Genomic DNA, 27292 nt, shown 5'->3' with positions numbered 1-27292 from the left:
AGAAAATATTTTTTAAAGTATTTAAGCCACTTAGAGCTGCTATTTAGAAAAAATAATAATATATACACAATAATCTATTGTTTCACTACACCCTAGTTCAGTAATATTGAGCATTCTTTTTTCTCATTCATTATTATGTTTTTTGCATAAATTGAGAGAGAAAAGTTTAATTATAATTTCCATCAAAAAGAAAGATTTCCCTTTTAGTAATTTTATTATGTTTCTCAGATTATTTGGCTTCTATTTTAGGCTGTATTGTTAATTGGAGAACAAGGAACAGCTAAAACTGTTATCATCAAAGGATTTATGTCAAAATATAATGCTGAAAGTCACATGGTGAAAAGTTTGAACTTTTCTTCAGCAACTACTCCCTTGATGTTCCAGGTATCCTTTCTTTTGGTTATGTTTATATTTAAAACATTCATAAAGCCAAATGCATATTCAGGCATAGTAGCTTAATGTTTTCCTTTGTGGTACCCAAATTACTATACCTTTCCTAGTAGATGGATATCATCTTTAGTTTCTCACCCCAGAATACACCTGACAAACATTTTCTAATAAAACTTCCAGGGGCAGGAATCCTTTGGTCCTGTTGCTATAAACTCCAAAGAAATTCTTTGGCTAAGAGACATCATGGTATAAGAGAAAGAACTTGTAACCATGAGTCAAGAAGACCTGAATTTGAATTCCTGTTCTGATTCTTATTAGATATATGACTATGGGCGAATCATGTCACCTCTTTGGGCCTCAATTTTATCATCTGTGTAATGAGAATGATACCCATAGTAAGTATCCCATAGATGTGTTTGATTTGAATAATAATGCATGTAAAGTGCTTTAAAAACTTTAAAATCCAATATAAATATCATTATGAATGTTAATAATGTCTAATCCTAAATTATAGTGGAGCCAGAAACTTCTCTGAGCAAAGTGAAGGTCCAAGTTCTCATATAGCCTCAAAAAAGCCATATGTAAGATGCATATATACAAATTATATATTCAAGTAGGTGTATCATTATTGTCACACTCCACAAGTCTAAAATTTAGTGGACGATTTTGGAGTAATGGACTAGAATATTTCTAAAATATCTTTCTGCAATATTATTCTATGAATATGAATTCATTAGGTATTTTTTGGCTGAAACCTGTTCCCTCTCTCAATTAAATATTTTCCTTTCATGTATCCCCATTTCCCCATGTTCTGGGGTATAAATCTGGGAATTATCTTTGAATTTTCCTTTACTTTCATCCTCTGTGACCAAATTTTTTTAATACTTCTTTAGAAATGTCTCTAGCATCCATCTCTGTTCCACTTCCAAAGTCAACACCTTAGTCCACACCTTTATTAGCTCACATTAAGCCTACTTCAACAACTTTAATCTGATCTTCTCGTCTCTAGTATTTACACTCTCCAGTTCTTCCTTTCACTACTGTCATATTAATATTATTTTAAAAATTGATTGTAATTAAGTTAAAATTAATTAGCAAGTATTTATTTCTTTCCTCAAAAAAGGTGAAATCAGGGGCGGCTAGGTGGCGCAGTGGATAAAGCACCAGCCCTGGATTCAGGAAGACCTGAGTTCAAATCTGGCCTCAGACACTTGACACTTACTAGCTGTGTGACCCTGGGCAAGTCACTTAACCCCCATTGCCCTGCTTAAAAACACACACACACACAAAAAAAAACCAAAAAAAAAAAAACAAAGGTGAAATCAAACACTTGTGACAAATGATTATAACCAAATAAAACAAATGCCTATAATGGCCACATCTAAAAATGGGAGTTTCATCATTTTTAGTCCGGCACCTCTCTCAAATTAACTTTCTGAAATGTGACTATCTAGCTACATATATTTGTAGTGGTTACTTGATGACTACTATATCAAATTATTCAGACTTTGAAACTTAGAGTTTTAGAACTCAAAGAAACCATAGACACAATCTAATCCAGCACTTTTTATTCTCTTCCGTGTCATGGAGATTAAATGAAATATTTGTAAAGGGCTTAGCACAATGCCTAAGCACATCATGGGTGTTTAATAAGTGCTTATACTCTTATTCCTTTCATGGACCATTTTATCAGTCTAGGGAAGACTATAGAGTAATTCTCAGAATCATGTATTTTTTAAAAACATGAATAATTGAAGAAAATGCTAAATTGATGACCAGTAAAAACAAAGATATAGGTTTTCCATCCAAATTCATGCATCCCATGAAATCGATCCACAGACCCTTTGTGAGATCTGTGGACACCCAGGTTGAAAGCCCTTGATTTAACCCAACATCCATATTTTATAGTTGTCTAAACTCTTTTATTTTATATCAGTAATCAAATGTTCATTTTCCTTAACAAACTTATTTGCAAGTGTTTCAAGCATCTTCCCCTCTCTTCCATTTCAGTCAGCCTAGCTTTCTTACTGTCCCAACCACATGTGCTCATATCAAAGTAGCTCTGCTTACTGACTACAAGCCCCTTATCTCTCCTAAGACAAAAAAATGAAAAAAATCTCTGCCATCAGGGTACTTTTCTCTCTAAGGGGAGTTAACATAAACCAGAAGAAAGGTTAGATGTTACAGGAATATTGCAGAATAATGTCATGTTATTAATGCAAAATTGGGCTTTGTGAATTCTAAGACCCAGTCCAACAATAAGGCTCTAGTCTTCTACAATAGATTATATCTCTAAAGGCTTAGGATGTTAGGACCATAGAACTAATGTTAGTTTCCTAATTCATAAAATTATAGTGGCTGAATCTTTGATGTCCCTTCTGAGTCCCAGGAAAATAAAATGATTGTCCAAGGTTAAACAAGTGTTCATTTCCAGAGGTGGCATTTGTACTTAGGTCCTCTGATTTCAGAGGCAGTGTGCTCTTGCTAATAGATAATACTACCCCATTCTTTGTCACTATATAGGATTTTTCTTTTTTCAGGGCCATGGGGGTTAAGTGACTTGCCCAGGGTCACACAGATAGTAAGTGTCAAGTGTCTGAGGCTGGATTTGAACTCAGGTACTCCTGAATCCAGGACTGGTGCTTTATCCACTGCGCCACCTAGCTGCCCCCCTTATATAGGATTTTTTAATGACAAAAGTCTAATAAGTTCCTACTGTGAGTAGTTTAACAAACATTGCTGAATATCAAAACATGAACTTGTTTTTTCTTGAAGATGTTGTTACTTTCTTTCCTTAATTTGGAAGATCTTTCCAGACACTAAGGATGCTTTGGCAAATAACCAGTTTCTGTTAATGCTAAAAATTTTAAAAGTGAAATGTGAAAGCTCAGGAGCCACTTGATGTCCTTCTCCTTTTGTGTACTTCAGACTTTCACAAGGAAATACAACCCAATAACATTTTGCGGGGTCATCGTCGTGGGACTTTTGATGTGACATTAGGGGAAGATGAGTGAGAGTTTACTGGTGTAGGGATTAGGATGGTAATTTTTTGTACAATTCCAGCTATTCTCAGGTTCATCCAGAAGACACAAAACTCTGTGTGTGTTTGTTTGTGTGTATGTGTGTGTGTGTGTGCGCATGTCAGCAGAGGCTCTACACTTTTATTTCCACACATCAATATTTCCGAGGGCAGTGAATTGCTGGTCAAATTTCCATTTCCTTGTACTTACTGAACATTGCCTAACCTGTATTGATAATTTCCTTATTTTAAAAGGTGGAAGCAGAGTATATGATTGTCTAGGCTGCAGGAGCTTTGACATTGGAGGAATTTTTAATGATTGAGAGTTGTTTTATTTTTATACTAAAATGATGTGTTATGAAAACAATCTGAGGAAGTTGTTACTATAATTAAAAGAAATGGTAGATTTTTTATGCTTTCAAGTTACATGTCACAGCTGAAATGATTTCCAAAGGCTGACATATGAATCTTTACAGTATTCTTTTCTTACAAACACTGGTGGCATCCTGCGTAATAATGGATTTTAATGATTGCTCTTCATAAAGAAATAGGAGGTTTTTTCTGGTTTATCTGAATTCCATATTCCTTTGCTTTCCTTTGTCATCATAGGCCATAAATGTATTAATTTAAAAATCTTAATCCATTTATAGAAATAGGGCTTAGATGTCGCGAAACAACAGTTCTTAGTAAGATTACACACTCCTGGAACTCAAGAAATTTGTCTTTGATATCTGCACATTGGTAGGCAATAGTTAAGTTTGCTGAGGAAATGCTTGTTCCTCTGGCCCATATAATACAATTGGAATTCTATGGAGAAGGTTAGCATCACCCTTTCACAAGGATGACAAACAAATTCTTAAAACATTCTATATTTAATAGGCAGCATGACTCTGGAGCTAGCCAGCCAGCCTCATATCTGAGAACACCTGTGTTCAAAGCCTGCCTCTGATACACACTGGCTGTATGATGCTGGGCAAGTCATTTACTTTTTCACATCTTTAGGCAACTTTCAAAAAATATAAGTGGGAGAGAAAGTGCCAACCTACATTGGCAGGAAAAATTTCCTCACCCTGCTATTCCCTATACCACTAAAAATAGTAGGTCCATTTCCTATATAACTACTTGATTGAGTGAGATATTAACCAGATTTCACTTTGTCAATCTTCAATTTATTCATGCTCTTGCTGATATAAATATTTCTTCTTGTGATGCATATAGCAATTTCCCAATTATGCTACAACAAATGTTCTCCTTTCCTCACTCATATTGAGATCTTGGGTTTCTTGGATTCTTCACAGTATTCTCTTTTCCTTTTGCTTTTTATAAGGGAGCCAATATAACGTCATTTCATATGGCCCAGCTGTAAATGCTTCCTCTTTATGGTACCTAATGTCACTCTGAAGATTGATTCTGCTTCTAGGGCTCTCTCTTGTTTTGGTAATTATATAGGTAGGAGCCATCTGCTGTCAAAACTTGCCTGAGATGCATTTATCCCCTAATTGTTAGGGCATCTCATCCCTGAAATGACTTTGTATATTTTTTGTTTAATCTACTTTTTCATGTCACATGTATAGGAAGAGAATGTACAACCTTGAGGCTAGGGTTATAATTTTTGGTTTTGTCTCCCTAGTGCTAACAATAATGCCTAGCACAGGCTTAACAAATCTTGTTGAATTGAATTGAATATTACTCTTCCCTATGCATTTTCAGAGTGAGGCTTAATGGCCAATTCTGCCTCCTGCTCTACTTTCCATTGACTATTGTATTATCAGAAGTCCACACTTGATCCCACTCACATACATCTTTCCTTAACTTTACCTGGTACCAAGAAAAAATTGCCCAGAAATCTCTACCTTTGCACATTTGCTTTGATACTTGCTAAGTCACCACCTATATTGATAATACATACAAATTCACATCTTGTACTAGCAAGATGGCAAGTCTATCCTTTAACAGATCACACCATATAAACACATACACAGATCAGTTGCACTCTACTCACTCATGAAATTCCATTACATCACAATTCTTTTTTTTTTGGCAAGGGGCAATAAGAGTTAAGTGACTTGCCCAGGGTCACATAGCTAGTAAGTGTCAAGTGTTTGAGGCCGGATTTGAACTCAGGTCCTCCTGAATCCAGGGCCCGTGCTTTATCCACTGCACCACCTAGATGGCCCTACATCACAATTCCAATCAGCCACACAGGGATTGGTTTAATCATGCCCAGTTTTTTCCTGTGAATATCAACTTTAGAGAAAAGTCCTGAGGCTTTTTGAAAAATAATCCTAGGGCAGAGTTCAGAATCACTATACAACCAACATATGAGAGCTTGCTTTGCTCCACAAATTACTTTCCATCCCTTTTAATAACTGTCTTCTTAATCATGACTTCTTATAAATCCTCTGTAGATGATTTGCCCAATTTGGCAGACATTTTCCAGGTCTTTTAACATCTCAAAGCACTGAACTCCATCAGTCTGTTCTCTATTGTTGTCACTCCATGACTAATCTACCTACCTTTCTTTTTATATATATTTCCTGGATAGTGTCTTTTCTGACATTTCTGGTTTTAAAACCACCATTGGTAATATGTTGTCCACCAAGATCTTTCCATTGTTATTTGAGTCACTTGAAACTTTTTTTCTATAGAAATTATAATCCATAATGTTTAATGTGAAATCACAAGGAAAATGCTGATATACAGTTTCCCAAATGCTATTCATCCTGATCTCTGATTCTTTTTACTTTTGGCCTTAGTTCATTGTCTATTTGCAATACCTATTGAATATGTATAACTATACTATTTCAGTAGGTTGTCTGTCCAACTATATGCTATAATCTGGGCACTGGGAATTTATTTATCCATCTTGGCTTTTCTGGCATGAATTGTTAGACTAGTCATTTCTGAGTAGGGATGGCTTGAATGTGGCTTGATTCAGTTAGAACAATGATATCTATTCCAGTTTAGGTCTGAGTGAGAGTAGGTGATGGAGTTTGCATATGTTTCCAGACCCCTAAGCACAAAAGCAGCCTCATTTAACTTTGCTGGCCTGCATAAGCCAGCTGGCAGCCTGCTTAATTAAGAGAGCTGGCCAACAGACTTTGAAAGGCTGTGCTGTCCAGAGTATAGACTTAAAAGCTTTCTGGCCATCATCCCTGGTTAACTGAATACTAATTATATAAAATAAATAAAGAAATAAAACTCTGGGCAGACCCAAGGTCTTTACATAATAGAAGTTATAGTGTCATCAAAATGTGAAAATAAGAGAAAGTAAATATATAATATCAAGATGGAAGCACATTCTAATTTCTCATAAGCTAAAATTCCTTTTTCCTCCTAAATTAAAGCTGATTTTCAAATAAGAGCTGAGGAAGTTATAGGGATAATTCAAACACTTCAGATGTGTTTTTGCTTGCGTATGTAGCATTTGGGGTTTTATTGGCTAATTCATATTAATGGAAAATATTCCCAGGAAGTTCTTTATGATCGATTCTCTTTCAGCTCATATTTTCACAGATGTTTCTGTTGATTATTTTGTTTCATAGCGGACAATAGAGAGCTATGTTGATAAACGCATGGGCTCAACATATGGCCCTCCAGCAGGAAAGAAGATGACTGTATTTATTGATGATATAAATATGCCTGTAATCAATGAATGGGGAGATCAGGTAAGTTACAAGATATAGCAAGACTGATGTTTTTCAAGGATTCAATTAATTTTCAGAATCTTTTCATAAATAAGTATTTATTTTCAAAATGTTCCAACTTTATAACCCTCAAGCTCATCATTTTTGACAACATACATATCTGAAACTAGGTGGCAAATAAAGTGTTTTAATGCTGTGAGTTTTCTTTTGAAGGTTACCAATGAGATAGTTCGGCAGCTGATGGAACAAAGTGGATTCTACAACCTTGAGAAACCCGGGGAGTTTACAAGCATTGTAGATATACAGTTTTTGGCAGCCATGATCCACCCTGGAGGAGGACGCAATGACATACCCCAGAGACTCAAAAGACAGTTTTCCATATTTAATTGCACACTCCCATCAAATGCTTCCATTGACAAGATCTTTGGTAAAATATGAAATGATTTATAGGAAAGGATTTGGGGGTGGGAAAAGATAAATTGCTCAGAGTCTATTGAAGAAACACCCAAAAGCTTTCCAGTGGCTAGCATTAAATCAACATTGGGCAGTCTTTATTCTATAGACTCCCTGCACTATTATTAGGAATCTCTTCAATGTAAAACTATCATTCTTACTTCAGACACTTTCTAGCTGTATGACCCTGGGCAAATCACTTAACCTTATAGATATCCTCCTGATTTCTATCATGCCACTGGACCCAGATGGCTCTTGCGGAGAGAGTGAGATTGGTGACCTTGTGTCTCTGTCTCACACTTAACTTCAATTCCCCGCAAGTCATGACATCACCCTGATGTCATGGTACTCTTCAAAAATGAAGGACAAAAAACAATAGCAATTATTCTTGAGTATTATGCTTGATCTTTTGGAGAAGAAATGCAATATTATACATTTGTATTTAACTTGGGTAGATGTGTAATTTTTGTCAGAGGTTATTTCCCACTAAAAACTCATGTTAAACTCATATAATAATGCAAAGACTTGAATTCTCTACAGAGTTGGGCTCTTACTCTAGTACTGGCATATATTGTAGGTCTGGCTTGATAGTACATAATGGTGACCATTGGACAATGTAGTTATTGTCAATTTCAATCTATGCTGTGGATTAGTCAATGACTTGAAGTTTCATGTATAAATTAGAATCCATTGCTTTTTGACAAAGGTCATTCCAAGGCTTAGAAAGCAATACAAAATGGCATAAACACTAGAAAGAACATTCAATGTGTTCTTCATAATAAATTACAGAATTAAAATGAATTTCTGAGCAGGAAAATAAGTAGCATTTCATAAAATAAATTCATCTAATCTGTCATCATGCCAGTTTATGCTTTCATGTTTAAAATAGCTTTAGATCTGATTTTTAGGCATACAGTTAAAAATAAGAGATATCCTAAATGCTCTGTGTGTGTGTATCTGTATGGTATGTGTGTATGTCAGGTGAGAAGTATAGTCATTTATCCTTATTAGAACTGATCTTGGTTGAATACTAGTAAAAATTACACTGAGGGGCAGCTAGGTGGCACAGTGGATAGAGCACCGGCTCTGGAGTCAGGAGGACCTGAGTTCAAATCTGGCCTCAGACACTTGACACTTACTAGCTGTGTGACCCTAGGCAAGTCACTTAACCCCAATTGCCTCACCAAAAATAAATAAATAAACAAACAAACAAATTAATTAATTATGCTGAGGGGTTTCTCTTACAAATCCAGGGATTCAGGGCAGAATAAAAGATAATGAGGTAGATTGTATGGCTCAGAAAATCCCTGATTCTGGATAACTGAGTTGATAGGATATCAGAATAAATCTGAGAATACAGGCTTTATGTCCCTATTTAGGTTTGGATTCTCTTTTACTAGATAGTGTGTGGCAGTGAAAGAACACTGACTTTAGAGTGAAAGGATATTAATTCAAGTCGTGTCTCTGCCACTATCTGTGGACTTTTGTCAAGTAATTTTATTTCCCTAGGCCTTAGCTTTCTCATCTGTAAAACGAGGATGTTAAATTATATAACTTCACAATATACTTTGGCCTTAAAACTATAATCCTATAAAATTAGACTCATTAGGTTAATGTGGATGATCTGGAAACAAAATATTTATGGATTATATAGAATTGGGAAAGGTAAAAGAGGCCTTGTAGAATAAATGGCTGGATGCTTTTAATTATCCAAACTAACTTTTTAAAAAATCTATAAATATCATTTTGTTTATAAACTCATAACATTTTTATATTTTTCAGTTTATGGCATAATTGTTTATTATGATATACCTTCAATATTTAAAACATTTAGAACATTGATTCAAATGAATTTATATTGGAACACTGAAATGCAATAGGCAATCAATTCACAGTAAAAACAGCGGGTTCCATTTCCCTTCTCAAATATGTAATGCTATTATGTGTAAAAACTCTATTCTTTAAAAAATATCCTTGTTTTTAGTTTATCTGCATAATGATATTTCTGGCTAATTTATACATCTTTTTTTATCTTTAGGAGTCATTGGAGCAGGGCACTACTGTACTCAACGGAATTTCTCAGAAGAAGTGGGAGATACTGTGGTGAAGCTAGTGCCACTGACTCGTAGGTTATGGCAGATGACCAAAATGAAAATGCTACCTACCCCTGCCAAATTCCATTATGTATTTAACCTTCGAGATCTTTCCAGGATCTGGCAGGGAATGTTGAATACTACTTCTGAAGTTATCATGGAAATGGACGTAAGTGATACATAAATCACAGAGATACAGCTGATGAATTATGCCATAGTCTCATTTGTAAAGAGTTTTACTTGGCAATTTTGTTCTTCCTGGAATAATGAAAATGGATTACATGAAAATTTAGGATGCATGTTATTGGCTAACAAAAGGAGAAAAAACAATACTCTTCTGGGATTTTCAAAAGAGATACTTCAACTGGATTTATGTAATATAAGGGTAGTCATTTTTAAATGAAAAATTATGTAGTGAAATGCTTGATATTTTCTTTCTAACATTGTAGATATAATTGTCTGTTCTTATAAAAAGAAATTGTTATTTTATTCTTTTAAAATGTGTTATTGGTAGTTCTCTTTTTCATAGAATTATTATTTCTCACTAAACCTCTTTAATAGAATACCCCCTGATAAGAAAATATAGTTAAGCAAAACACATGGATTTATAAATCAGATCAAGCCACATACACCTTATTCCACACCTGGAACCTACCACCTCTCTATTGAGAAGAGGAATGTATGTCTCACTTCACTCTTCAAGAATAATGGTAATGGACCACAGATTTAGAGAACTGGAAGAAATCTCCTTGGTTGTGTCATCCAACTCCTTATTTTACACTTAAGAGAACTAAACTTTAGACAGGGCCGATGACATTTCAAGTTACATAGGTAATAAGTGCTAATCCAGGTATGTATCACCATCTAGTACTTGAATTCAGTGAAACAGAACAATAGATTTAGAGGTAAAAAGAAACTCAGAAATATAGTTTAAGACTCTGATCTTATAAGTAAGGAAATTGAAACTCAGAGATTAAATGACTTGTCTAAGGTGACACATAAAAAAAATGGGAGTTGGAATTTAAACGCAGATGAGCTAATTCTACATTCTCCACTATTTCCACTGTACTGCACTGCTTCCATAGGGAGCAACAGCCATTTTTTGTATGTTTTTAAAAAAATTAAAAATTAACTTTTCAAACTAAAAAGATCAAATTTATATATATATATGTATATATATAAAGAGAAATTTATTTATTCTTTAATTATTACAGAATCATAATTATTCTATTGATTCAAGTTCTAATGTCTTATTGTTGTTTTCTTCACACTATTGTGGTTATTGTGTATATTGTTCTGGTTCTTCTTTGCTTCACTTTTTGTTATGTCATATTAATCTTTTCAAATTTCTCTAAATTCTTTTTATTTACCTTTTCTTATGGCATTGCCTAATTATACCACAATTTCTTCAACCATTCTTCAATCAGTGGATACTAATTTTGCTTTCTTTTTTTTACTATTACAAAAATAGTCCTGCTATAAATATTTTTTATATGTGAGACCTTTCTTTCTTTCCTTGAACTTGCAGTGGAGACCCAGAAGTAGTATTACTGGGTCAAAAGATATGAATGATATATAGCTACTTTTATAATATACATCCGTTTAATTGTCCTAATATGTTACATTTGACATTCTCATTTAAGAATAAAAATAATCTTCAGATTAACAAAGAATATGATTTTTCTTTTTATCTTTTTTTTTTTTGTATGAGGCAATTGGGGTTAAGTGACTTGCCCAGGGTCACACAGCTGGTAAATATTAAGTGTCTGAGCCCGGATTTGAACTCAGGTCCTCCTGAATCCAGGGCTGGTGCTCTATCCACTGTGCCACCTAGCTGCCCCCAATTTTTCTTTTTAAAAATAAAATTTACTGTACTACTGGAGGGAATCTGGTCCTTGATTAGCTCCTAGATAGTTTATATTTGGCTTGATAATTTGTATTTATACTTAGATTTGATTAATGGGAGTGTCCAATATTCCCAGAATTTACTTCAAGCACATTGCGAACTGAACTTTGGAAGATCTGAGTGGGTCTATTTTTTTTTTTAATTTACCCAACTGATCAATTCCTTTCTAATATACATCCAGGACTCTCAGCCTTATGGTAGATTTGCCCTCTCTTAGACTTTACTTGACTCAAGGGGTTAAGGAACTGGAATTTAAAGTTATTTATGCATGCAGAGTAAGCAGAAAAGGTTGAGATGTCAACAAATCTCCAATTAAGTGTATTAACTGCTAGCAGTAGCTAGGTGATACTTTGGACCTGGAGTCAGGAACACCAGTTAAAATCCTCCTTAGACACTACCTATGTGATTCTGGGCAAATCACTTAACTGCTTTCTGCCTCAGTTTCCTCATCTGTAAAATGATGATAATAATAGCATCTGCCTCCCCCATGGTAATTGTGGGGATGAAATGAAATGCTATTCATAAAGTACTCTGCAAGTCTTAAAGTCCTATATAAAGGATAGCTCACCAAGTACTTAAGCAAAGAAAGGATTACTTTTCCTTTGGCAGCTAGATAAGTAAGGTAATAAATTTAAAACAGCATTTGTCAAGGAAATCTTGCCAAAGTTCAGAATATTGAGTTTCATTATATTAGCAGTAAGTTATCTTAATTTTGATTTTTCCACAACAAAATTCTTGTCATATTTGTTAAATTCTGGAATATAGTTTTAAAATATTATTCATTTTAAAATAATTCTCCCTTTTGTCCTTTTCTATTACTAAAGATAACTGAATTCCAACTGATTTTTGTAAGAATATTACTATTGAGGGGGGCAGCTAGGTGGCACAGTGGTTAAAGTGCTGGTACTGGATTCAGAAGTACCTGAGTTCAAATCCGGCCTCAGACACTTGACACTTACTAGCTATGTGACCCTGGGCAAGTCACTTAACCCCCATTGCCCCACAAAAAAAAAAAAAGAATATTACTATTGAAAGGTACTAAGTATAGCTTCAAGTCCCATTTCTCACATATACTGGTTATGTAACCCTTGATAAATCACTTATTCCCTCAATATTTAAGATAATTTCTTATGACTATAAATTGTTGAAAATGTGTGGAACTTTACTGGCAAGAGGAAATTCCTCAGTGGAATCTCTCCTTACCAATGAAATCCCAAGTCTAGTTCCTTACCCTAGTATTCCCATGATCATATAACATTTCTCTTATTTTAATCTTTGAACATATTTTTCCATATCATACTCATATTCTGGCTACATCATTGCATTTAATCAGCTGTTCAGATTATTATAAAACAACCTAACAAATCCAACAAAACCTCAATAAATTTTGACAGTTGATATGATTGATTACCGTACCCCAACCTATAGTCTCTTTGAAGCAGCTAGGTAGCTCAGTAGAGAGAGTGCCTGGCCTGTAGTTGGGAAGACTCATCTTTATAAATTCAAGTCTGGCTTAACATACTTATTAGGTCTGTGACCCTGGGCAAACCATTTAATCCTATTTTCCTCAGTTTCCCTTTCAGCCTCTCTGATCATTAATAATCTATGTAATAATATGTACTAGAATTTTCCAAGGAATTGTTAGTCTTCTCCCCAACCATGCCAAAAAGAAATTAGGTCAATATTTTGTTTTCTTCAGGGTTGCAGGACTTGCTCCCATTCTTTAAGGTCTTTCAAAGGCCATGGACAATAGCTCTATAGGTGTACGTAATAGTTTCTTTAGTAATCTAGGTTATAGTTCACTTGAGGCTTGTGCCTTGAATTTAGCAAAACTAGGTAGGTGCTTTCTTACTACTGCTATAGTACTTTTGGAGTGTACTTCTTCATATCAGGTGATCTTGTTTTCTCTTTTCCATCTTAAATTCTATTCTACTTGTCAGAGAAAACAACAAAATGTAAGAATTGAACATTTTTGACTTCACTCTGTCATCTGTATTATGAGCCATTGTAGTAGTACTATGCCTTAAAAGAAGTCCTCTTGTTTTCCTCAAAATACCTATACAACAATAACGACAACATAGACAACACACCCTTTGCTTGTTTTTATTTTATTTTATTTATCCAGGCTTACCTAAGTATGATGGTTTAACATCATACTGCTGACTTTAGTCTTCTAGGCTCTGACTTATTTTTATATTAATTTTCCATATTTGCCTCTCTTTTGTCTTTTTATACTTGTTTAAAAATTGTTTGTTGATGAGTTCCCTCTGTATCTAAAAAAGACTTTTTTTGAGATATCCTCTTCTCTTTCTCACTGAAAGTGCTTCTATTTGCGTGTGTTCAGAATGCCATTTTTTAGCTCTTCCTAACCTTGCTTCTTGGACTGACTTTTCCTGTAGAATTTCAGGATAAAACTTTCTACCTATCTTTTCTCTTAAATTTTTTAGAAATCTTTTCTTCCTAAATTTAGGACATTTTAAAGGCTATACCTGTTTTTTTTCCCTTGTTAATGATCATGGAATCTAAGACAAAGTGGTCCCTTCTTTAATTCTCATCTGTTTCTTAGCAATCACTTCCTTCTAGTAAAGTTATTTATTATTTAACCCTTTGCATTATGAGATCATTATTAAATTAAGCCAAAAGAATATGAATTTCTTCATTTTGAACCAAGAGAAAACTAACAGATATCCATATAATTCAAGTTACCACTACTATGTTATTCTTTAGAGCCCATTTTAATGTGTTTATTTTTTCCTTTTTTTGTTGTTCAGATGGTCTGTAGTATCACCAATGACAACTTTGTATGTGTTTCTACTTGTTGATCTTTATCCCAGTGTTTTCTACTATGCTTTCCCTTTGGCTTTTCATTTCTTCATATTATTATATCTACCTTGCCTATGTCTTTTCTTAAATATTGTGCCCAGACTTGAACATAATATATTCAAAATATTAGCTACCCTATATCTAAGGGGTTGGTGTTTCCTCCTAGCTTTGTGTCATCTATAAACATAAATAAAATACAAACTTTCCATATGGAAAAGGAAATGGTCTCATTATTTATCTGAGTTTAAATGAATTCATTCTGGTTCAACAACTTTTTCAAAGGAAAAAAAGAATTAACATTATGAGGATGAACTTCGGTTTCCTTTAAAATCAAATATTAAGATTACTTCAGTAAAACAAAAACAAAAACAAACCTCTGGCTCTTTATTTTATAGTCATATTTTTTTTCTATAGTTTGATTTGAAGTGTATTTCACTTCAATAGTCTCTTCTGAGCAGCAAGGAATTGAAATTATGAGAATGAACTTCAATTTATTATTAAAAATAAAATAGTAAAGTTCACTTCAGGCAGAAAAAAAGATCTCTGGCTCTTTGTTTTATGTGTCTGACAAATAATAGGCAAGTTACTTTAACATACCTCTACCTACATCTTCAGAGAATAATGAGATTAAGAAAGAACAAAATGGATTTCAAATGTCATATCTAAATATAGTTGAAAAGATCCTAATAAGTAATTGATATGGATTATTTTAATATTTTAATTATACTTTCAACAGGCATTGATTAAGTTGTGGAAACATGAATGTAAACGTGTTATTGCTGATCGATTTACAGTATCAGAAGATGTGAATTGGTTTGATTTAACTTTAGCAAATTTGGTGGAGGAGGAGTTTGGTGAAGAAAAGAAACTCTTGGTGGATTGTGGAGTTGATTCTTACTTCGTTGACTTCTTAAGGGATGCACCTGAAGCTACAGGTAATTCCAAAAATTCCAAGCATCCAAGCATATAATGATTTTTTTTGGCCCAAATATAACGTAGTTGAAGAAAGAAGATATAATTAAGCAATATCCATTTACATGTAATAAATATTATTAAGGTATTTCAAAGGTAAGTTATATTAATTTCAGTCAATTCTGAGTAGCACATATAAGAGTGAAAATTATGCACATGGGAATTTAAGAATTAATTAAATTAAGAATTTGTTAGTGTGAAAAGGTAGGCATTTGGACAGTGCTCAAATAATTGAAATGAGAAAAAAATGAAAAGGTTAGACTACAATTACATAACAAAAGAGGAGAATGATTATAAGTAGGTGAATGTGAATTAGATGTTTGTTGTGGAAGTAATTCCCTGATAGAGTGGTTCAATGGTTTTTCTAAACATATATTTTGTGTTTTCCTTGTGGAAAAAGTAATGGGGTAATTGTTTTTCTCTTGTTTGATTTTAAATGAATTTACTTTGTCTCCTCCAGGCAGAAGCAATTCAAGATGCAGAGAATGAACTTCAATTTATTTTTTTCAATTAGAAAAAAATATAGCTTGTTATATATGCCATTTATATCTTTAGAATGGTTGGAGATGGGGGCGGCCAGGTGGCACAGTGGATAAAGCACCGGCCCTGCATTCAGGAGTTCCTGAGTTCAAATCTGGCCTCAGACATTTGACACTTACTAGCTGTGTGACCCTGGGCAAGTCACTTAACCCCATTGCCCTGTAAAATAAATAAATAAACAAATAAACAAACAAACAAATAAATAGATAAGTAAATGAATGAATGAATGAATGAATGAATGAATAAATAAATGAATAAATAGAATGGTTTGCGATGACAGGCAATCTTTAGCAGATATGGCAATATTATGTGTGGTTATCAAAAGTTTTTGAATTACAATTTTTAAAAAGTAAGTTTAGTGCAGCATATGCATTTGAAGCTATCCTCCCACAAAAAGAAGATGAAAAGTTTTATTTCAAATTAGGTCAGGAAGAAAGAAAGTCCTAAAAAGGTAAAGGTATTTTGTGAGACAGAATACTTCTATTTAATTTCCTCCAATTCTAACCAAAGAAATAATTAACCTATTATTTAATAAGGAGAAAACTTAACATGATACCCATGTTGCTTACTTCCAAATCCATAGCCCCTCCTGATGTTAAGAAAAGTTGTTTCTTCCTCCTTGTGAAGATGCTCGACTTTAGTATTTATGAACAACTAAACATGAAGACTATTAGAAAGGGCTCCATAAATGAGTCATTCATTTTAAAAGAAAAGTTGGGAAAAAACATTTCTCTTGCCACAAAAACCTTCCTTTATCCTCACCATGTGAAAATATTACATTGTTATATATGAGCAGGGTCAATTGAAAGGTGGTAAAATTTAAATGACAGAAACTTTAAGATATTCAAAAAATTATTCACTATAGTAGCACCCAGTGAATTTCCATGTACTTAAATGCCTTATTCAATTATCATAATTTTCCCTCTTAGAAATTGGGTTTCAGGGTGCAGCTAGGTGGTGCAGTGGATAAAGCAATGGCCCTAGATTCAGGAAAAACTGAGTCCAAATCTGGCCTCAGACACTTGACACTAGCTATGTGACCTTGGGAAAGTCACTTAACCTTCACTGCTTCTCAAAAAAATGGGTTTCAGTCATTTTATATAAACATATACAATTTATAATGTGTACAGGAGAATTATTTAAACATAAAATATGCTCACTGAGTTGGATGGGATAAAGAAGGAAAATTGTGTATTTTGCTTATCAGTACTAAAATTGTTTTTCTGTATTAGGTGAAGACTCAGAAGAAACTGATGTTGAAATGCCCAAAATTTATGAGCCAATTGAATCTTTTAATCAACTGAGAGATCGCTTAAATATGTTTCTACAAATATACAATGAAAGCATCCGTGGAGTTGGCATGGACATGGTGTTTTTTGCAGATGCCATGATTCATTTAGTTAAGGTACCAAGTATATTGCTAACAGTGCCTTGTGGAAGTGATAGACAGTTGGCTCCTCACCAGATTATTTCTTCTCTCTTTAATTTCCATCTCTTAGGAGAAAAATTCAGTTTAAAAATAAACTCAAGGCTATATTCTAATTTAATTTCTAAACTTGATATGACATATTGCACCCATGGATTTGAAATAACAACATATACTTTGTATGTGTGAGGTACTAATTGTAGTCAGTGTTGCTATATTGCTACTGGCTCAATGTTTTTGTTACACAGAATGAAGGCGATTGGCATTTGAGTTCAAAACTCAGTCAAAAAGATTTATTATGATGTTCTGAAAAAACACAAAAAGTATAACTGAAAACAGACAAATTTAAAGTAAATGAAAATTCTGTTACATGTATAATTTCCTTTCCTCTCATCAAAATTTCTTTTTGGTATTTATTTTTAGGATAGGCAAGTCTATTGTCTGGAAACATATAGCTCGTATTATTATTTTTTTTTGCTATCCCATATATCCATGGGGCAAAAAACAACATAACTTTTACTTTACTGTCTTTTTGGATCCTCTCACTCTGTCGACTTCTATTTTTCTTAAATTTGGTATGCTAAAAGGCACTCTTTGGAAAGGTTTCATGTTTCAACCCAGGCTTAAATCAATTACTGACCTTTGTGGGTAAATACCATGGACAAGGTACTGCTCTAGGTGTGATGGGAAATATAAAGATCAGTATTTTTCCTTTCTTTAAGGAACAAATGTAGAGGAGATAAGATATGTACAGAAATATACTAACTCTTAAAGTAGAGGTACAAGGAAAGTGCTATGAGAATAAAGCAAAGAAAGAGATTATTTCTAGTTGGAAGGCCTCAGGATTTCCCTCTCCCATTTTCTTATTCCTCCCCTGAGCATGGTTTTGTTCTTGTTTTTGTTTTTGCCTGCATAGCTGTCTCTGGCTTTTTATTCTGGCAGAATAGGAGATGACTCCAGTATTAGATTCACAAAACTCTCTTCACAGTCGACACAATTCTTTTTCTTCCTTCCTTCCTTTCTTCCTTCCTTCCTTCCTTCCTTCCTTCCATCCATCCTTTATTTTCTCTCTGCATTTAACAAACACCAAAACAAAATTAGTGAATATTGCCTGTGAAAGCTCAAGCCTCTTCCATTCAGCTTTTCTATGGAAAAGGTCCCTAGACTTTCAATTCTTTTGCCATACCATTATAGATTTTTATTGATGTCATCTCTTTTTAAAAACAAGTTTTTGTTTATGTCTTATTTCTTACATCTTCATAATTATCCTGGTGTTCCTCCTCACCTGTATCCTAGAGAGACATCCCATATAAAAATAGTATTGTTTGAAGAGAAAACAAACAGTATAGCTGATCCATATGTGGAAAAATTCCAAAAACAGGTATGATGTGTAACACTTTTCAACCTTCCACCTTCCCAAAGGGAAACCTTTTGGGAAGCCCTCAATATCTACCCATTTGACTTCCCAAACTGATGAATACTGCTGGAAAAAAGTTGGGTTCATTACAAACATATGATCTCTATCCTCAGTGGATTTATAGCACAATATAGTTTATTCATCTCTAATCAATGACATGTATCATTCCACACATCAACTGGTCAAAAACTTCTCTCTTCTTTCATCCCTAATTCAACTTTTAATTCCTTCTTCATTAGCAGATAATGTTGAATTTTATTTCCCTAAAAAAGATTAAGGTCAACCATTGTGAGGTCCCATAGAGCCTGTCTTCTCTGTACCAAATTAAATTAAATTCAACAAATGTTTATTGCATGATAGCTGAACTAATTAATTGAGAGTGAAGAAAGTGAAGGATGAAAAGTGGGACCAAAGAAGAACTAATGACCTAGGAAATAAGAAGGGATAGATAGTTTGGAGGCCACAGTGAGGGTGAAAAGTTGGTTCCAGAGTAGTAAGTCAGAGGGAGAGCTATAAGATCAAGAGATTATGATGAAATAAGGAAACATCAGTGTTCAAAATCATATAAGAGGTGGTTTTAGTCAAATCTAAGATATAGTTACCACTGACCATTGTAAACTATTTTAACTCATTATCTGAATTTAGGCATGTCACCTAATTTTCCCCAGTCTGTTTTTCATCATTGTCAACTAATAGGTTAGAATTAGATGATCACTAAAGTTAAATATCATTTCCAGTGTGAACAAGGATTATGGTCTAGTCTAAGGAAGAATATGATACACAACACAAGATTGTCCCATTTTAATAGTGAGACTATACTTTTTTTCAATTTTAAAACTATTTTCTTTTTTCCAGTTACATGTGAAGATAGTTTTCAACATTCGTTTTTATAAGATTTTGAGTTCCAAATTTTTCTCCCTCCCTCCCTTCCCCCTCTATAAGATAGCAACCAATCTGATATGGGTTATATATGTACAGTCTTGCTAAACAAATTTTCACCTTAGTTATGTTGTGAAAGAAGAATCAGAACAAAAGGGAAAAACTTCAATAAAGAAAAAAAGTGAAAATAGTATGGTTCAGTCTTTATTCAGATTCTACAATTCTTTTTCTTGATATGGAGAGCCTTTTCCATCATGAATCCTTTGGAATTTTCTTGCTTCATTGTATTGCTAAGAAAAGCCAAGTATAATATCACAACATCATCACACAATGTTGCTGTTATTGACTTTGACCACATATTGACTAAAAACTAGGTAGATCTTCACATCATTTTCTGGACATTTTCAAGCCATGCTCCCTGTACTCCAGCCATATTCTTCAAATTTCTATCTTCTTCCTATACAAACCTTGGATTCTAATCTTGAAATGATCCTGACCTCTTATAATTGACCTTTTTCTTTATCTTGCCTGAAAGCATTCCTTTATGAAGCTCAGTGAGGCAGTGAATAGACCACTGGGCCTGTATTCAGGAAGACATGGATTCAAATCTGGCCTCTTATACTTAGTTGCTGTATGTCCCTGAGAAAATAACTTAATTTTCTACTTCAGTTTCCTCAGTTATAAAAATGAATTATAATAACACGTACTTCCCAGGGTTGTGAAAATCAAATAAGATAATATTTGAAAAATGCTTAGCACAATTTTTGGTACATATTGTTCTATAAATGTTTATTTCCTTCCCCTTATGTCATTTCCATATAGCTGTGTATATTTCACCTCCCACCAACATAAACTTTTAACTCCTCTTTATGAATTTTGATTTTCATTGACAATATAAATTCCTTGATAGCAGAAACTATTTATAGCCTCAATTCTTAGCACACTACCTGGCACATAGTAAGTAATATATGCTTTTTAACATTTGTTTATTTACATCGATAAGTGAGAGCTAGTTATAAATAGTTCAGTAAGAACAGAAATTTCCCTTCATTTAGTCAATAAAGCAAAAGGAAATGATATTGGTTATTTGTGACACAATTATAAGTGACAGAACTAGTAAGTGATGAGGAAGGTTAGCATTTTGTGAATGCACTTGAGGTAACAGGAGAAAACTTGGGCTCAAGAGTGTTTCCAAATGCCTGCTTTGTGCTAAAAATCTATGTCAGATATGTTTAGTTACAAGTTAATTGTTTAATTAAAAGCTTCACTTTATTGATTAGTGTTTAAGATGTGAAAGAAATGTCAGTTTACATTATTCACAAGTGAAACATTAATATTGAGTTGTTAAAGATATCTGCCTCACATTCCCTATTTAAAAGTGAAACTAATCTTTTGGGAGGATTGGTTGACATATTTTGTAAATACCATCTTTTATTTGAAAAGTTCAAGGTGGTTTAAAAAATTGACTAAAACCTTCCAAAGTAATTATTTTATAACTTTGTTAAATTTTAAAAAATAGTGTATATTATATTCAATGAACTGATCTAACTAGAGATATAAAGGCATAAATAATACTTCATTCTGAATAAATTTGCATGCTACTGGAACATATAACATTCATTGTGGATACTTCCTCCAATGATGAAGATCTCAACTTTTTTATACTTTCATTGAATGTCTTTTAAAGTTCTTATACTAAACAAAACAGAAAAAAAAATATCACTTAGCACTCAATCTTTCTACAAACTTAATTTCACTGATCTTCACATAGTAGATAGGCAGTCCATTATGGACATATTTTAAAACTTTTCCATTCCTGGGAAGATCAGTTAATTTCATTAGGAGATAAACAGACAAGTGAATATAATGCATCTTGAGAGGGGAAATAGAAATAATAACTAAAAAGATTCAGGGAAGGCTTTGCAGAGTAAGCAGTGCCTAAGCTGAGCCTGAAATAAAGATCAAGATTCTGAAATAAAGAGATGAGGAACAAATACAAGAATGAGGAGGAGGTATGACAAGAAAATTCATGGATATGTAGAGGGAATGTTGAGTTCAATCTATGTCTATTAGTCTTGTATTGTAGAATATAGATTGTATAATTGGGAGTAATGTGTAGAAATCCTAGAAATATGGGTTGGGACCAGATTGTTGAGAGAAGGACATGCCAGGCTGAGGAGTGTTCATATAATGCTTAAATGACATTTTGGATGTTGCATTCATTGATCTTGCCCATTACTTAGCAACAAGTAATCTCTAAAAGGATGTGTTTTTTTGGAAGTCAGTAGCCTAGATGAAGAAAAAGACAAATAACCCACATGCAAAATTCACTTATTTGAAGCCAAATTTGAGGAGCATGATTCACAGGCTTTTTTGTTTCATGCTTATTAATGGATGTCTTAATAAATGGAATGGATTATTAGATGGTCTTAGAAATCCTAGATCAAGAATAACCAAGGAATAAATAGAGTACTTAAAAGTAATGCAAAATATGAAAATATTATGTATTTTGCTATTACAATACAAGGTTTTTCTTTCAAAAGTGATACAAACAATAAATTATGTTGTATATAAAGGGCACATGAGAAACTCAGTGATACTTTACCCAGTAAGAAATTTCTCTAGTTTTAGTCAATACTCATAAGTCTCTAAAGCAAGAGGAGTTATCAATTTATCAGTTTTGCTTAATTTGAGATTTAATTTTGAGGAATATAACAGAAATCAAAGAAAGATCTCTTTAATAAAACAAACTAAACAAGCATAGGGAGTTTTATTTTATCTCTGTTTATTCATCTATCTACCAATTATTCATCTATCTTTACCCCCCCCCTTGTCTCTCTTTTTTTAAATTTCTCCCACCTAGGGTTGGAGATAGTGAATGATTTATTTGCTCTAGCAATATCTTGAATAGATAAAAGGAAAGAGCAGCTCTTTTCCACAAATAAAATTACATTTACACACAAATCAGTCATTCTTGATTTTTAAAGGTTAGGATAAGCTACCCATTGACAAGTACCACAACTATCCAAACAAATATTTATGGCTTCTTAATATAGAGAAGTGCTCTCCAACTTCCAACTCAGGTTTTCTTCTAGTAATTGTCTTATAGGGTCAAAGGGCTATTAATAACCTCTTCCTCGGGGTATTATGAACAACTTCTTTATATTCTTTGCTTTGAGTGAAATGAAAAAGAAAATAAGCTTCTTTAATAAAAGTAAATGAGAGCTGGTCTGGAATAAAAAAAAAGGAAGGGAATAATTTCATAGAAAATCTGAAATTCTGCAGCTAGAAGAAATGCAGATTAATTGAAGAGACTTATCTTTAGATGTCCTTATCTATCTTTGTGACCTTGAGGATAGGACCAACTTTTCTACAGAACTGGGAATTTTAAGCCATATTTTAAAAATTACAATTATTTTAGTGCTTTATACATCAGGATGTTTAGCATCCATGAGATCAGTAGACAAGAGCAGAGGTCAGAAAAGGATAAATTAGCATGTTTCAATAGATAAAAAGGAACTTTTAAAGATTTTTGAATAAGGGAGTTATATAATTAGATTTGTATTTTTGGAAAATTATTTTATCATTCATATAGAAGAGATGTATAATGTTCATTTGAGGCTGTCAATTTGGGGACATGGGGATCCATTTATTATTTGAGTTTGATACCACAGATGAAGAGAATGAATTATAGAGAGAAGGCAAAGAATTAGGGAAACAAATTTGTGGGTGATTACCATAGTTAAATGAGAAGTGGGGTGCTATTATGTGAGGTTAGAGGTCAGAAATTTAGTGGTGGTTATATAAGTGGAGGAAGAGAGGTTTTTCAAATAACGTGTTTTTTTTTGTTTTCATTATTTTGAACCTGATAAACATGAGCAAATATGATAATTTCCAAATATAAAAATATCAAAGGACAATGTGTGTATGTATATTTAGTAACATTATACACAATCACAAAACTTTACACCTGTTGATCTATTAGATTTTAACCCAAAAATAAAATAAAAGAGAGAAGGGATACATATTTACAAAATTATTTGTAACAACTTTTTTATTATAGGAAAATACTAGAAACCAAGATGATATCTTTCAGAGAATGGCCTCAGTGCTTGTCACATCTGAAAGTGTCCATAATCTTTAATACATCCCCTCAATTGCAGAACCCTGTGGAAAATCTGTCATACTCAGTCAACCAGATTTTATGGTGAATTTTCAGAACAGTTTATATCTATATTTCCTTTGAAATTTAATTAATTTTATTTTAGTTTTTAGAGCAACCAAAAAACCTTTTTGGCACTCTTCTTATGTCTAACTGAATGACAAAAAAAGTAGAGGAAGAAAATAAAATAGAACCTTTAGGTCTTGGTCTAAATTTCTTTGTGCCAAGGATCTAACATTTCACTTTCTTCGCTTGTACATATGATAAGTAGTTCAGAACTTTGCAGGTAATTTATGGCCTGTATCAGTGGACTCATAGTCCAATTAATATCAGTTTCTCAACTAAGTAACCAGGACCTCAGCATGACATGACACAAGGTTCCCTTAGTCCTGCATACCAATGAACGATAGATGGGATCCTGACCTTGCCATCCTCCTGAGAGAATACAACACTTCTTGCTTGCTTCTTTTATAAAGTCTATAATCTGCATTATCATAGGAACCTAGAATCACACAGTTAGAATTAACTTCAAAGGTTATCTAGTCTAATTTCTGCCTAACAAGAATCCTTTATAAAATATTTCTGACAAATGGCTGTCCTTTCTTTTTTGAAAAGCTCTATTAATTGAGGATTTCCTATCTCCTAAGGGATCCCATTTTGATTTTTGGAAAATTTAAGTTAGGAAGCTTTTTATTATATCAAACCTAATTCCACCTTTATCCAGCGTTCACAAATTTTTCCTAATTATACTTAAGGGTACCAAGAAAAGCAAGTCTAATTCCTGTTTTATATAATAGCCTTTCAAATAGGTAAAATATTATCATTTCCTTGAATTGATTTTCTTTGTGTGCTCCTTTTTATACTCACGTCATCCTTGTTTCCCACTTCTGAATAGCAATAGTTTGTCAAAGTTATTTCTACTGTGGCTATACTAAAAAAGAATACAAAAGGACTATTACATCCTTTGTTCTGTGTACTATATTTCTCTTAGTTGAGCTCAAAATTGCATTAGTTTTATTTCTGTAATGTCATATTATTAACTCATATTGATGTGCAATACAGTAAAACCTTTGGTTTTTCACATGTTTCTTATTTTGTACTTGAGGTTGATTTCTGAAGCAATGATAATGGTTCAATATCAATCAGTATTAATTTTGTCTTGATTCATGCCGTCATTCTAGCCTCCTGAGATTTTTTGTTTATTCAGTCATTCAGTATATTGGTTATTCCTCCTAACTTAGTGCTATATGAAAAATTTCTAAACATTATATCTGCTCCTTTATCCAAGAAATTGAATAAAAGCATTGCACAGCTCAGGAACAAGGAGAGACCCCTATGGTCATTACATTATAAAACTAGCTGTATTTTCCCTTTTATTTCTTATCATTTGATCAATTTAAACTCTATTCAACTATTTTAACATTCAACCCCTCCATCCATCCATCCATCCATCCATCCATCCATCCATCCATCCATCCATCCATCCATCCATCCATCCATCCATCCATCTATCTATCTATCTATCTATCTATCTATCTATCTATCTATCTATCTATTCATTTCATCCTTTCTCATTCATCTTCTTATGTGGAGGAAGCCCATACTCATTTCAAGGACAGATAAGCACATGTCCCTTCAATCCCAGGTAGAAACTCTGAATCTATTTTCTTTCCAAAGAAACATTGAGTGTGATGCAGTATAATTAAAGTACATTATAACAAAATAAGTTTAATTTTGGCCAGGAAATATAATCCTTGAAGTCAGAGAGCATATCTTATTTACTTATGTATTTATATCTGAAATCATAGATAGATGTTTTTAATTAAATGGATATGAATTGGGAACCAACCCTAATGATAACATATAATATTGTTTCAAAGGAAAAATGAGCTGAGTTCCAAATACTGATTCATATACAAACTTTGGAGGGTAACCTATTCAGGGGGGTGGCCTTTATTCACATAGTTTAAATAACATTTATGCTTTGCTCATGTTGTGCTTCAGATTTCTCGTGTCCTTCGTACCCCCCGTGGAAATGCCCTTCTTGTGGGTGTAGGTGGATCAGGAAAGCAAAGTCTGACTCGACTGTCTTCATTCATTGCTGGCTATGATTCTTTCCAGATCACCCTAACAAGGTTTGTTTTCAAGCGTATCATTTAATGAATCTGAAGTAGATTTTTATAAAAAGACTCACAGCTAAAACCTGAGTTGGAGGTAGCTATGGCATTTCATGAAAAATATAGTGATATATTAGTCAGATATTCATGATCCAGCTACCAATTTGTTTTAAAATATAATTTTAAAAATTGGTCTTAGTCTATAGTCTATAACAATCTTAGAAAATATAATTTAAGAAATTAGTCTTAGTCTATAACAATCTCCTCCCTAATTCTTTGTATATTGTGTGTCCCCTTTTTAGTGAATGTTCCATATCTAGAAGCAATAGTAACCCAGGGAAGATTTTTGAGGGGTTTGCAGTTAGCACTGTGTTTTAGAAGCTTTAGTTAGGTTACTATGTATTGGATAGACTAGAGAGAGGGTGACACTGGAGTTAAGTTAATCAAGAGGTTATTTCAAGAGTCCAGGCATGAGGTTATGAGGGACTGAACAAAGGTAGCTGAGAAGTTCAGATGGACCAGGTGTCTGTGAATAATACTTGAGGAAGCTCTCTGTTTATTATGTTCAAGTGAAAGAATAGTGATTTCAGGGTGACTACCAGAAATATGGCTTCAACCCTAGGGTTGTTCCTGAAAAACCATTCAGACATCTTATTCCCTTATTCACTGGGAAAACTGAAAGCAATAGCTTTGCCTGGCCTGGGAGGTATAAGTAGAGTGAAATTAAAAAGTATAACCTACCTCAAGAGGGGAGAAGATGGTTAACTAAACATAACTGCAATTTTTTCTACCTCCATTTAGCCTTTATAGTTTAGTGTAGTAGGATGCACACTAGCCTTGGAGCCAGAAAACCTGAGTTCCAGAACTAGATCCCCCACTTAATATTTGAATGATTTTGGGGAAGTTGCCTAAACTTGATTTTTTGATCTGTAAAAATAAGGATAATAATGACATTGGTTCCCTATTTCATAGGCGTGATGAGACATAACGTTATCCTTCCTTTCCAAGGTGGAAGTGGTAATAGAGGCTTCCCTGTGGTGGTAATGAAGGAACCTTATTGATACTTTTCTCATTTTTTGAATCTGTTGAGGGATTTGGTTTTGAAACTAGAATAAGTAATTCATTGGGTACAGTGCTGTCATTTCTTGCCAAAAGAAGTTCTGTTATAATATGTTGTAGACTTGATAACTTTATTGTGGGCAAGAGAAGCATCCCAATCAAGGTCTTTGTATAAGGGTTAGAACAATAAGTATAAATGTGACTTACTAAATGCTAACTACTAAATTAGAAATTATTTATTTAAACGAATATTGATAATAAATATAAACATTTTAAATTATTATCCTCATGCCATATATTGTGAAAATATTTCACTGAATATTTGAACCATTGGTATGGTATATAAACTTAAAATGGAAGCACTGAGGTTATTTTAATTTAATTTATAA

General features: G+C 33.4%; 1 protein-coding gene and 1 non-coding gene across 2 annotated transcripts in view; both read left to right on the top strand.

Annotated features, from left to right (window-relative positions):
* Positions 1–27292, top strand: part of DNAH5 (dynein axonemal heavy chain 5) — a gene marked incomplete at its 5' end in the record, with an annotated part of 294184 nt that overhangs the window by 154978 nt on the left and 111914 nt on the right. The window contains 7 exon segments of the mRNA XM_043995374.1: positions 250–384; positions 6955–7077; positions 7270–7483; positions 9548–9771; positions 15068–15266; positions 17076–17248; positions 25732–25862. Of these exon segments, the coding sequence (XP_043851309.1) occupies positions 250–384; positions 6955–7077; positions 7270–7483; positions 9548–9771; positions 15068–15266; positions 17076–17248; positions 25732–25862 (1199 nt within the window).
* Positions 4181–4285, top strand: LOC122737718. Its single transcript, XR_006354514.1, has one exon. It is a non-coding gene; the product is annotated as a U6 spliceosomal RNA (small nuclear RNA).

Source organism: Dromiciops gliroides, chromosome 1 (genome assembly GCF_019393635.1).
Source record: "Dromiciops gliroides isolate mDroGli1 chromosome 1, mDroGli1.pri, whole genome shotgun sequence".
Lineage (NCBI taxonomy): Eukaryota > Metazoa > Chordata > Mammalia > Microbiotheria > Microbiotheriidae > Dromiciops > Dromiciops gliroides.
This window is presented reverse-complemented; position numbering and strand designations above follow the sequence as displayed.